Source organism: Pleurodeles waltl, chromosome 4_2 (assembly GCF_031143425.1).
Source record: "Pleurodeles waltl isolate 20211129_DDA chromosome 4_2, aPleWal1.hap1.20221129, whole genome shotgun sequence".
NCBI lineage: Eukaryota > Metazoa > Chordata > Amphibia > Caudata > Salamandridae > Pleurodeles > Pleurodeles waltl.
The window spans coordinates 12,707,161-12,721,010 of record NC_090443.1 but is presented as its reverse complement, the minus strand read 5'-3'; the positions used below and the strand labels follow the sequence as shown (position 1 = coordinate 12,721,010).

At 46.3% G+C, this 13,850-nt stretch overlaps 1 protein-coding gene across 2 annotated transcripts in view; it reads right to left on the bottom strand.

Annotated features, from left to right (window-relative positions):
* NACC1 (nucleus accumbens associated 1) overlaps positions 1–13,850 on the bottom strand; it is a 90,439-nt gene that overhangs the window by 41,852 nt on the left and 34,737 nt on the right. For both annotated transcript variants that reach the window (XM_069230402.1, XM_069230401.1), the window contains exons 2-4: positions 10,565–11,460; positions 7,209–7,385; positions 5,939–6,044 (exon numbers count right to left, since the gene is read on the bottom strand). In XM_069230402.1, the coding sequence (XP_069086503.1) occupies positions 5,939–6,044; positions 7,209–7,385; positions 10,565–11,432 (1,151 nt within the window). In that variant the 5' untranslated portion in view covers positions 11,433–11,460. The remainder of the gene's footprint in view (positions 1–5,938; positions 6,045–7,208; positions 7,386–10,564; positions 11,461–13,850) is intronic.

The following is a 13,850-nucleotide window of genomic DNA, read 5'->3' as shown; positions in this document are numbered from 1 at the left end:
TGTGCATCTGACAGAGACTTCTAGTTGCAGATTCCTTACCGCTGAATAGCTACCCAAGCAATACTACCCCAGGAGGTGGGTCGGCAAACCAAGATCATACTAAGGACCGAATGGCCAAAGTAGCCGTCCCTGTCAAAAGGACTGTCCAGGCAGTAGTGTTTAGTGCACGTGTGTAAGGATGTCCACGTCACTGTTTGGCAGATATCCAGGGCTAGAACTCCATGTGCTAACACAGTGCTGCTAGCCGTAGCCCTGGTAGACTTAGCACGCAAACCCTCAGGGGACTGCTTCTTAGCCAAAGTGCAGCACATTTTAATGCAGAGAACAACCCATCTGGAGAAGGTTCTTTTCTGCACCTCCAGACCTTTCTTCACAGCCACATAGCCCCCAAAGAGTTAAGCATCCACCTGGAACTCTTGCATACGATTGAGATAGAACACCAATGCTCTTATTGGGTCCAGATGGTGGAGTCTCTCCTATTCTTTAGCGAGAGGCTGGACACCTGAAAAGTAGGCAAGGTGATGGACTGGCCTACATAAAAGGGCCTGACCACTTTAGGGACTAAAGAAGCCCTAGTACGAAGCACCACCTTGTCATGGTGGATGGAGATGAAAGGTGGCTTCGAAGAAAGAGCCTGCAACTCAGTCACTCTCAGGGCAGATATTATAGCCATAATGAAGGCTGTTTTTAGAGTAAGAAGGCGAAGGGGACAATTTTGAAGTGGCTCAAAGGGAGCGCACATCAGATAAGTGAGAACCAAGTTCAAATCCCACTGGGGCATTATGAACGGGGAAGGAGAAAAGAGGCGTGTGAGACTAAATAAATCGTTCAACAATGGGAGATTAAAATAAGGAGGGTTGGTCAGGCAAGCAGAGGAAAGCTGAGATGACAGACAAATAACCCTTTAGGGTGACCAGAACGGAGTCCTTCTGGGCCAAAGAAAGAACAAATAAAAAACCTCAGAAAGAGGGGCAGAGAGGCGATCAACAGACTTCTTGGTAAATCATGCCACAAATTTGTTCGATCGACAGGCATATTCTGTTTTGGTGGAGGGACACATGGCTGCCAAGATATTATTACAGACTTCGGGAGGAAGATCAAAAGCCGTCAACTGCCGTAGCTCAATCTCCACGCAAGAAGGCAGAAAATTGACAGGTTCAGGTGGGGAACAGTTCCCTACTGCTGTGACAGAAGATCCTCCCAAAGGGGCAGTCTGATTGGAGGATTCATGGACATGCTCAGGAGCTCAGGGTACCATACTCTTCGTGCCCAGTCCAGAGCTACAAGAATTACTTGGGCCTGGTCATTCTTGATCTTCTTGAGAACTCTGGGCATAAGTTGTATTGGCTGAAAGGAGACCCGAGTTCCACTCAAGACAAAAAGCATCGCCGAGAGAGTGCCGCTTTGGAAACTCCAACATGCAAAACAGCAGACATTGCTCGTTCTCTGCGGAGGCAAACAGATCCAACCAAGGCTCTCCTGACTGCTGAAAGAGTCCTTAAGCCACCTCCAGGTGGAGAACCATTTGTGATCGACCAGGCATTGACGGCTGAGTTTGTTCGTTCAGAGAGCCTTCAGGTGTTGAACCACCAGGGATAAGCCCTGATGTTCTAGCCATGTCCAGAGGCGGAGAGCCTCCTGAGAAAGGGTCCACGACCCCAACCTGTCCCGTTTGGAGCAGTACCACATGGTGGTGGTGTTATCCATGAACACCTGCACCACTATCCCTTGGAGAGAGAGAAGGAATGCCTTCAATGCTAGTCTGATTGCCCAGAGCTCCAAAAGGTCAATATAGAACCGACACCTCTGAACTCCGCCTCTCCCATGCAACCCCTCAGTCCAGGAGTGACTCATCTGTCACTACTGTCAGCTGTGGTTGGGTGAGGGAGCTGCCTCTGACCCAATTACGGTTCAAAAGCCCCCACTGCAGATCTTGTGCAGTCCCCTCTGAGATCTGGGGGATGTTGTAGAGATTACCAATGGAATTTTACATCCCACTGCGTAGCCCACACATGCCTTCTGGCATGAATCACCAACAGGATGCAGGAGGCCATGAGGCCCAGCAGCCTCAGAGTCATTCTCATCGAAATCCAGGATAGAGGCTGAGGTATCAGTATCATAGCCTGAATATCCTGGACTCGCCGCTCGGGAGGATAACCCTGAAACTGCACTGTATCCAGAACAACTCCGATGAAAGGGAGCATCTGAGAGGGAGTCAGGTGTGACTTCCGCAAGTTTATAGTAAACCCCAGTAAATGCAGGAGGTCCGCCCTAGTCTGGAGGTGGGAGACGACAGCCTGGGGCGAGCTCACCTTCAACAGCCAGTCGTCGAGGTAAGGGAAGACTGAAACCCCTAACCTGCACAGATGAGCTGCGACCAATGCCATCACTTTGATGAACACTCAAAGGGCGTTGGTAAGGCCAAAGGAGAGCACGGTAAATTGGAAAAGCTTGTGACCTACCATGAACTGCAAGTAACGTCTGTCGGCAGGTGGGACGGGAATATGCAAATAAGCATACTGCAAGTCCAACGCTACCATCAAATCTCCAGGGTCCAGGGCACATAGAACCCGAGCCAGAGTGAGCATTTTGAACCTCTACTTCCTGAGGAAGAGATTGAGGGACCAGAGGTCGAGGATAGGGTGGAGGCCCTTGTCCTTTTTGGGCACCAGAAATTAGCAGGAATAACAACCACAACCTACTTCTGGCAAAAGGACCCTCTCTATAGGCCCCTTGGCCTAGAGAGACATAACCTCCTCGAGGAGAAGTGGCAAGTGATCCTCCGTTATGCGATCATAGCATGGTGGCATGGCAGGAGGGGTAGTGTCGAAGGGGAGGCAGTAGCCCCTTCTGACAATTTGCAAAACCCACCTGTCTGACGTGATGGTGGTCCAGGGGGGCAGGTGATGGCGAATCCACCGCCGACTGGTCCCTGGTGAGACCGAGCTGTAGCCCAAAACTGCTTAAAGCACTCAACCACTGAGTCTGCTTTGTTCCCGAAGAGATCTTAGCCATCAAAGGCCATGTCCATCAGAGTAGATTGGACAGCACCAGAAAAGCCAGATGTACCTAACCAGGTGTGGTGTCTCAAAGCCACCACTGACGCAACTGATCTGCCCAGAGAGTCAGTCGTATCCAGCCCAGATCTGAAGGGGAACTTCATTGCTTCTCTCCCATTAGCAAGTTTGGAAGAGACTAGTCCGGGCCTCCTCCAGAACCTGTGGCAGCACTTGCTAAACCATGTCTCGATGTATGGGTGTAAATGGCTCAAAAGGCATGCGGTGTTCACCAACCACAATGCCAGGGTGGAGGAAGAAAACTTCTTCCCAAGATGGCCCAGCCTCTTTGATTCCCTATCTAGGGGAGCAGAAGTGAGCGTGCCATGGGAGGTCAAGGCTTGGATGAACAAGCTCCAGGGGGTAGGGCGTTAGGTCAGGAAAGCTGGATTGTTAGGTGCAGGCCTATGGTGGCGGGCAATTGTCCTATTAACAGGGGCACCTGTGCTGGGCTTGGACCATGTTCCCAGCAGGACATCAGTGAGGGCTTCATTAAAGGGCAAAAGAGGTTCGGACGTAGAAGCACGGGCTGAAGCACCTCCGTGAGGAGGTTAGTCCTTACAGCCATCGACGGCAGCTCGAGACCCAAGACCTCGGCTGCTCTTCTCACCACCATGAAGTAAGAAGCTCCCTCCCCCGTAGCCACGGTAGGGGGCAGGAGCATATCAACGTCAGGTGAGGTACCTGAACCGCTGGCTTCGCCCAGTTCCTGAGCCCAGGCCATAGGATCTTCCAGCTGGTATTCTAAACGGCGACCCCTCCATACCTTGCCGTATTCAGACCTATAAGAATAAGGGTCTAATTCCAATCTAGGGACCAAAAGCCCTGCCGAAGACGGAATCAGCATCAAGTGATGTTGGTCCGGCTCTATGTCGGAGTCGATGATGAGTTTAGGGTTGGCGCTGCCCGCGGGCTGGACATCATCAGGAGCATCGATGCCTGAACTGACATCAGGGAAGATCGAGGCATGACGGACACCAGTCCCTGCAAACCAGCTGGGGCCCAAAGGCTCACCAACAGGGTCTGCCTGCCCAAAAATGAGGCGCATGGCCTCGTAAAACTCTGAGCTGGACAGGGGTTGCTACAGCTCCCAGAAAGTCAGTTGGGCATGATGCTGATCCAGAAGTAGGTTCTGAAGACTGAGGCCTAGTGAGAGTACGCTCATTATCCCTCGTCATGTTGTCCGACCGACAGAGTAAAGTAGAGGAGCATTTGTGCTTCAACTTCTTCTTCTTACCAGAGTTTCCTGAAGATTTGGAATGAGACAGAGAGGAGTTGTGGCTAAGTGAGCTGCCTCAGGACCTTCCGTTCAAACAAGAGCGTGAGCGAAGCAGAGTCAGATTCTGGGCTATGGGCAGCTTTGGGGACCGCTCCCTCAAAGCCTTCGGGTTCATGGTCTGGCGGTCGGAGCCTGACTTTGGGTCGTGGTCGCGCTCCAAACACCACAAACACACCAAGTGCAGATCCGTCACTGACATCATGCAGTGGCAAGAGTCGCAGAGCTTGAAACTGGTCTTTTTGGACATCCTCGATGCACCAGAAAAGTCCAAAACACTTCACCAAAAAGTCCAAAATTCAGTCAAAGAGTGACTGAGGGTAGCTCCTCTCCAGCTCTGCGTGTAGATTGTCGAGACAAGAAAAGAACTGACATCAGCTCACCGAGATGTTGCTTTTATACAACCCATGACGTCATATCCAGCAACCACAACGCTAACGACGGATGCGTAGTTGACCAACGCCACGTGGCGGTGTGCAGGGTTAATGTTGGAAGACAAATATTCAGACTGACAGCTGGGGGAATTCTAAGATAAGGAATCTGCAACTAGAATCTTTATCAGATGAACCATATATTTGATTGTTTATTGTTATTGTACAAGCACTGGAAACATTTACATCCTGTACACAATTATTTTGTGAGGTCTTGATTGAATGTAATAAAAATGCCTATCTATTTCATCACTGGTGGCAGTTTTAGTTCTAATAACCTTTTAAAGGAAGCAAAATAAATCATACATTGTATTGGCTAAAATTGTACGCTGATTAACTCAGTTTGTAAAGTTTACATGATGAATTTTTAATAGTCATATTTTATACACATATGAAAAAAGAGAAGTCAAAAGTACAAAAAATCTCAATGATCCATCAGAGCACAAGTCAAAGCATATGTTCATTGCAGAGATTAAAGAGAGGGTTTTCTGAGGAAGTGGCAAGGTTAACGAGAAGGGAGTCCAGAACACAGTCTTGGCAATTAGCCAGTTTTTGGTAAAGGGGAGGGTCAGTCAGATATTAGTCCTGGAGACTTATTTTAGAGGTAGTACCTGAACTGCAAATTTATCTGGATACTAACAACAATCTCCACGATTGACTGTCTACACCTCCCTGCAGTGTGTACAGGGATTCAAAGCACTGGCAAGAGGGAAGACGGGGCTATTCATACTCCCATTCATTCACAGAGAATAAGACAGCTGTCCACTGGCAAGGCAAGTAGCAGCCTAACATTGCAACTAATATGGAAATAAGAGTAAATTTTACTGATGGTGCGGTGGGAAGATCTGTGTGAAGGTACTTAGAGTATACATCTGCATTTACTGATCACTAGCACACTGATGAATTACAGCAGAATACAGAGAAATAGTATTATATTAAAAAATTATATCCTGTAATGTAAACGTCCCCGCCTAAGTACCCCTATAAGAAGGCCTCAGGAAGTACAGTTAAAAGGTTCTGGCCACAAAGACACAGTTATGTAATGGCATTTTTTTTTCTACAAAGCTAGATGACCTAGGAATGGGATAAACATTCAGTTCTTTTTGCAGTAGGCATGTGGACAAGCACAACATGACAAAACGAGGAAGGTAAAAAACGAAACCAAAAATACCTACCGATCAAAAAATGATGCCAGGAGTCGCCTCAGGAGCACCTTGTGACGTGTTCCTGCACTGACGTGGCAATTCATCAGTTGAGCCCGTGTGATGAATACATTGGTACCTAATGGAATAATCAGGTGGTTACTGAGCAACACAGTAAATCAGCCAATTCCTCCAGCCAAAATTATCTGTTCTGCATGTTTTAGAATACTTGCACTGCTTCGGTCTATGCTGTACCTGTTCTGTGTGAGAGTGAAGATTCTGGTTTTGATCCAAGTACTGTAGCCGTTTTGGCTGAACCGTACACCTGCGCTGCTTCAAATGTGCGTGCACAACTGCAGAGTGTGAAGATTGCTATGTGTGCTGTGTCTTTTGGCCATAAACGGAAGCCATTTCGCTTGCACCCCTACGATGTTGCAGCCCTGGTTCCGTGGTAAACAAGGACTGCTCCTCTTTGCAACATGCACGGCAACAAATACAGCACCTGTTCTGCTGGAGTGAAACTTTTACCTGTGATTCTTGAGGTGTAGCTGTTTTGATTGAACTGAACAAATGAACTACATCAAGTGTGTGCAATCAGAGTGTAGGTGAAGCTTTCATTGCTGCACCTTTCTGGGTGCAAGCAAAGCTTCATCACTGATGCTGGCGGTGGATCGGTTAAAGTTCCATGATAAGCCTGGACTGATGCTGTCTACAGTATGAATGTGTGTTTCTTCCATTGATGTTGCTAATACTGCACTGGTGTCGTGCATTGTGCTCCAGTGAGGATTTCACCTCTGATGCTGTAAGCTGGTCTGGTTGCAGGGCAAGCCATCCTCCTGCTGTCTGCAGAAAACGGTGTTTAGCCATCACTGTTGCTACCCATTTTGCACCAGTTGTGAAGTCTTTCCCGCTCTTACCTGTGCACCCCCACCTGCCTCCAAAAGCAGATTTCACTTCTGCCTATGTGGCACCCTAACTTTATTTGCAACGTTAGCTTTTTGAAAAAACAGGAAAAACGACTGAACTCGGCATTGAATTGCGGTTAGTATGTACACATTATATTTTGATATAATACATGTGCCTAGGTTTTTGCAAGTTAAGACGAGCAGAGGCAAACAAAACTAACGCCAAAGTGAAAAGCCAGAAATACTATCCAATTAAAGCTCCGCGAGACAGGGAAGGAAATCCCTGACCATTAACTTTTTAACGCGTGTATAAGCCATTTATTAATAAAATAAAAGTGTGACTTAGCACCCCAGTTTTCATCAGCTTCAAGGGGTAGTGCTACACTTACAGTACGTACCTATAACAAGTTCAAGTTTCTCAGCAGGATCTCCCTCCTCGTACAGTTTCGGGTGGCACCTGTTCCCAATCTGGCTAATGAGCTCTGCCGGCAAAGAGGCCAAGTCTTGCCGGACCCGTATTCGATTCCTGGAGTCAGAACCGGAACTCTGCTCTGGCAAGGCCTCCACTTTCTCTGCTGCGGTGAAAGAGCGTGAAAATTGATCATTAGGGCTGGGGAAAGGATGATCAAGGTGACATTTTCCCATGAACCCCACTCCAATGAAACACAGGACCAGTCAACAAATCCGTTCACGACTGGAATCCAGTCAAGAGGAAAGCTCGAACTCCTGACTATGCCCATGAAGTCTGAAAAGATCATGAATGGAATTTATTACTTAGGGTCAACTAGGGACCACTACATCTACACACCTTTCCGGGTTATTCCCTCAATTGTTGTATAGCATCAGAAAGTTATGCCCTGGAACTTAAGTCTTATGAAATAATATTTAACGTGTTTCGAATGCGTCACTTTCTCAAAAATTTGATTTTCCACTCTGCCATTCACCACTTCACTAAAAGAAAACCATTTCTTCATGTTACAGCTACTCCAGTGGAGCATTTGATTTGCATGCCTTCACTGGCACGGCGATGCCCATTTTGAGTCTACTATCATTAACCTGGAAGGACAACAATTGTACCCACTATCGGCCAAGCAATCTCCCTGCATCCGATTTTCATCTACTTATATATACATATGGAAGAACGACCAACACTGACCAGCCATGTAACCAGGCCTGCATCTCGGAGCATTCCTGCTAGGTGCATCTAGTTTTATTCAGTAGCCTTCCATGGTTGAAGAAGTGTGGTGCAGAAAGCAGTACTTTAGACCTCCAGGAATGTCTGATCTACTGCTTCAATCTCATACAGCCACAATTTTGTTTAGGTTTTAGATACAGGTGGTCTTCTTATTGAAGTTGGCATTAAGTTGATGTGGAGTACTGCAGCTGCATGATAGAAAGGGGAAAATGTGGCACTTGAACTGGAAAAGACTGCGTAAGAGCCAGAGAATGGAAAGGAACTGTAGAACCAAGCAGTAAGGACTTTTTTGTTGGGGTGTGTGTGTGGCTTGTGGGGATGGGAGAATGTAGTGTACTACACACAGTCACGCACAAGACAGAAGACCAAGAACTCCCCCAAAAAATCTTAGGGCGGGGGGGGACTTGCATAGAAGAGATGAGCTCCCTACTGTTGGGGCTGTCGTGCAAGTGAGATTTAAGAGAAACAATACACGGGATGACAAAACTGTGAAAAATAGAGAATAGAAATCAGTAGAAGTGGCCTGACAGAGTTACTAATTAGCAGCCCTTGGAGTGACCTGCACTCACAGAGCCAATGAGCAAGTATCTGCGAGGAAATCCAGAACGGGGTGAACACTTTTTTACAATGATCTTAAATGCACCTCAAGTTTCAGACAAGGTCATGCTTTGACTTATGGAACTGGATGCCAGTTCGTCAGAAGTCATCACGATGCATCATGTTTCGAATCTCAGACTAGCTTCATCTATCCTTGGAGACTTTATCCATAAGCATCTTGTCTTGGATCATCACAGCAGGTGTGTCATGTCTTGAAACATTATATAAGGTAAGTTGTGTGGAGAAATGTCCAAATGTGCCAGGTCTTGCATTATGAGAAACGTTTCATCATGTCTTAAGAGGATTGTTCCTGGTGCATAGCATATTGGATTATCAGACCAGTACAGTTTAAGAAACTGCCCAAATGTTCCATGTATTACATTGTTACATCACTTTCATTGTGTCTTGGAGGATTTGGCCATGTCCATCATGTCTCCGAATATCAGACCAGTGGCTTGCTATCTTGGAAGGCATGTGCCACGTTGGTTTTGGATTCTGAAATGAGGTGTGTCATAGCATTGACAGTGGGTTACACAAAAACAGGGCAGGGCAATGCACAAAAAGAAGGGAAAAGTATCAGACAAGTAGAAGGTCCCAAATATGACCAGCTTTTCTTTCAAATATTTTAAGACTAGGTTAAGCTATCATTTTAAATCTACACCTAGCAGGTTTGAGAGCAAGTGTCTGATGGTGGGAATTGGGTGAAATCAGTTATTATGGCAGATAGAGAATATAAAGTCCAGCCAAAAGTTGCTATCTACGTTTTATGTAGTTTTAAACAATATTTTGTGTAGTGTTTTCCACGTTACTGGATTTGCCCATACGATTGCATGGGATGCATTGGGATTTGCTGAGATGCATCCAGTCACAGACTATCAGAGCAGATGTGTCATATCTGAGATAAAGTCACTGAGACACCTTAAGTCTGGATTATTAAAGCAGATGTTTCAGGTCATCCATAATTTGGGGAGATTGGTTAGTCTTGGGTTATTGAAACAAATGCATCAGGTTTTAGGGGATCTGTTGAGATATAATACCATAACTTGAAAGATATATGCAGTTGCTTCAAGTCTAGAGATTGAAGCATAAGCATCAGATCTTCATTTATCGAGGTACATTACTTCTTGGATAACTTTTTGGAGGAAAAATCTAAATGCGTCTTGAAGGACCGGTGAAGATGCCTCAATTCTCTGACAAATTATCTTGAATAACTTGTTTCAAAGCACCAGTGTGTTGATGGTTGGAACCATACCATCTTTGCAGGGGGGTCTTTGTTTGGGGGGTGGGGGGGGGGGGAAATCAACCCAACTCTCTAAAGACTGGACCACGTGCACTTGGTCTCAAATTATGTCAAGATGGGTCATGTCTTAAACTACTGCACTAGCCGCAGTGTGCCAACGTGAGTGACGATTATGGTGATCATCTGTCCAGACAAATGCTGTCTTGTGTATGCTCAGATGCACCATGTCTTAGGTGACGGGGCAAAGGGAAACGTAATTGCATCCTTACACCAGTAGCATCCCAACTAGGTTAACTTTTTTTTTTTTTTTTTTAATGATCATGTTTCGTGTGATTTGCTCAGTTGGGTCCATGCACACAGAGAGGATGCAACACGGCTCATGGGATAACTGTGTATGCCCAGTTTAATGAATGTGACCTTTAACTGACAAACTAAAAATCAACTCTACAATTCCAAAAAAGCAGCTACTTACTATATTTTAGAAGAATATTCCAGAAACAGCCAGGCTTGCTGCACAACACTGACAGGGATCCCCCCCCAACCCACTACACCCCTCGCCTGACCCCAACTTACCACACAGCAATACAGCATTTAATCAGAAAGCTCACTATCCTAAAGTGGCATCACAGTGTTCCCAGGATGACCCTTCTTAATGGGGATAGCTTGGTATTTCTACAGTCCCCACTGTGTAATATGCCTGTGCCCGGCAGGGTTTGCCTTACCTGCCTGGTTCACGTTCATCATACTGTACATTGTGTACATGTTACAGATCTGCCGGTACTGCTCGTCTGTACCTTCCTCTGCTATGTCTTCCTCCTCATCCTCCTCGTTGTGGTAGGAGCTGGGACTGTCACTTGTGTAGGCACTTGAGGTACCAGGGCTCGTCCTATCTGATGTGCTGGGTCCACTGCCAGCTGCTGGGGCAGCCACAGTTGCTGCTGCTGCTACCGCCTGCCTGTTACAGCTGGCCGGCTCCTGGGAAAAGCGCGGCATTTTCCGATTTCCATTGCCCTCCTTCTGTCCACTGTCCCACAGCCGCTTTGCCACGGGTGTGCACTGCACAGAATCTGAAGTCTCCTGCTGCTCAGTCTTGACACGGGACACTAAGGGCAAGGGAGTAGTGCTAGAGGTCCGCGTGGAAGTCTGGGCTACTGGACTCTGTGGCTCTGAACAGGGTGTTTCCTCCCCGTGCAAGCCCTGGGAGTCACAGCTGGGGGAACTGACCTTCAGGAAGAACTCTGTGCCCTTCTCCATGATCTCCTGGATCTGCAGGAAGCCAGCTGTGTACATCAGCAGGAACTGATCCCCAACATTCATGCTGAGGCGGCCAGTGTAACAGAAGGTCAAGATCTGCTGGAAGGACTGAGGCTGCACTGCAGCTGGTAACTCCACCACTGCGCTCTTGCTGCTGTTGAAAAGGTCCCGAAAGTAGGAACTGCTGGCTGCCAACACAGCCCGGTGGGCTTTGAAGGCATGGCCCTTCACCACCACAGACACATCACAATATAGACCCTGGAGTCGCTGCTCATTCAGACACTCAAGGATGCTGTTGCCGAAGTTAGGTATCTCCATCTGGAGCGTCTGAGCCATGGTGGCCTCACAAGGGACAGCCTCGGAGCTGGAGGGGGTAAGGAAGGATAAAGAAGAAGAGTTAAACATGCCATTAGCAGGTAAGAAGAAACTTACACCAACCCTATGACTTCCAAGAACCCAAGTGCTGCCTCTGGAAACAAGCATTTGCAAAGCAAAGGGTCTCGCATTTACTTGAGTTAAAGCTATTGGCGTTGTAAATTCATAACTGGACTTTTCTTGCCACATAAACTGGTCAATCCTGGCACATAAATCCAGTGGCACTGCTTATAAATAAAGCACTTCCATTTACCTTCTTCCTCTATCTGCAGCCAAAAATGAAAAAGTTGCCATTTAGCATCCCAATTTAAATCTGCCATGCTAATTCCAATAGAATACCACTTTCACCACCCCACCATCAGTGTTGCTAGCTGGCTAACACAATTCCCAAAACAAGACAGCCAAGGACGAGTAACGAGAGAAATAAACTAGAAGGGTCACCCAAACATATAAAGAGTGTTGAAAAGTCATAGTGTAAAAAGGATGTTAAGCTGGCCTGAATCATGATCAAAATTGCAATAAGGAGAGATTAATAAAGCATATATAATTATCATATAAACTCAATAAAAACCATTATCAGAAATAAACGTTTGGCATTAAACTGTAATGCTCAGGACAGCCCCTAGCATTTGTAAGAAACATGGTTACATTACAATATAGTTAGCTCCTAGAGTACATAACCACAGGATAAAAAACAAAAATTCAGAAGGTATTATAGTGTAACCATATATTTAGCCCCTAAAGGGCGTAGTGCATTACACATTTTCTGGGCTAGCAGGCCTGCTGCACAGATATTACAAACAAGATCGTAAAAGAACAAGTTACTTACCTTCGGTAACGCTTTTTCTGGTGCATACAGTAGTTACCTGTGGATTCCTCACCTTATGAATTCTCCCAATGTGCCAGCATTCAACGGATATTTTCTTCCTAGCTCCCCAGGTCGACGAGGACATCACAATTGCACGGCTCCGCACACGACTCCGTCTGACATCATCATGTGCTGACATCAGTTTCACAATGCTTTACGTGCCTTCGAGGCGAACAGGTGAATACCGACCTCACAAGAACAGTATATGCCAATCCAAATACAAACCACGATATCTGTTTATATAGAAACACCAAAAGAACAAGTTACTTACCTTTGGTAACGCTTTTTGTGGTGGATACACTAGCTACCTGTGGATTCCTCACCTAATGAATTCTCCCCAATGCGCAGCATTCAACGGAAATCTTCTTTCCAGTTCTGCACGTCGGCGAGGGCATCACAATTGCCAGACTCTGTCTGATATCATCGTGGCAATTAAAGGTCCTCGCCGGCGTACTGACGTCAGCTTACACCATTTTTTACGTGCCTTTGAGGCTAATAGGTGATAACCGACATCACTTATTCACTACAATCGCATCAATGAAAACCTTTATACAAATTTTATTCAAATATAAATAACAAATAATATCAATATAATATCAATATATATACTTATAAGAATACACATTTAAAAAGGCACACACATGTATATATATATATATATATATATACACACACATATATATATACACACACACACACACCCAAGGAGATCTTGGTCTGAACAGACAGACAACAGGGAGGCGGGTGGGACTGTGAGGAACACACAGGTAGCTAGTGTATCCACCAGAAAAAGCATTACCAAAGGTAAGTAACTTGTTCTTCTGATGGATACAACTACCTGTGGATTCCTCACCTAATGAATAGAGTCCCTAAGCAGTACTGCCCCAGAGGTGGGTGTCTGACTGATCACACCAAGAAATCCTGCAGCATAGACCGTGCAAAATGGCCATCCCTCCTAACTTCTGAGTCCAAGCAATAATGCTTTGCGAAAGTATGGAGGGAAGCCCAAGTTGCGGCCTAATAAATGTCACCCACAGGACCACCCCTAGTCAAGGCCGAAGTAGCCGACTTAGCCCTGGTGGAATGGGCTCTAATTCCAACAGGAGGAACCTTCTTTGCCAATGAATAGCATAGTTTAATGCAAAGAATGACCCACCTGGATAGTGTTCTTTTGTGGACGACCTTGCCCTTTCTCTTCCCCACGTATCCGACAAAGAGTTGGTCGTCCAAGCGAAACTCTCTCGTTCTATGTAAAAACTCAAGTCCCTCCTTGGGTCCAGCCGATGTAGTCTCTGCTCCTCTTTAGATGGATGTGGAGGAGGATAGAAGGACGAGAGTGTGATAGACTGCCCCAAATGAAAAGGAGTGACTACTATGGGAAGGAAAGCCGCCCTGGTCCTCAGCACCACCTTGTCCGCATGAAAGGACGTAAAAGGGGGATGAACACAGAGAGCTTGAAGCTCACTTACACACCTAGCAGACGTGAAGGCCGTTAGAAAAACAGTCTTCAA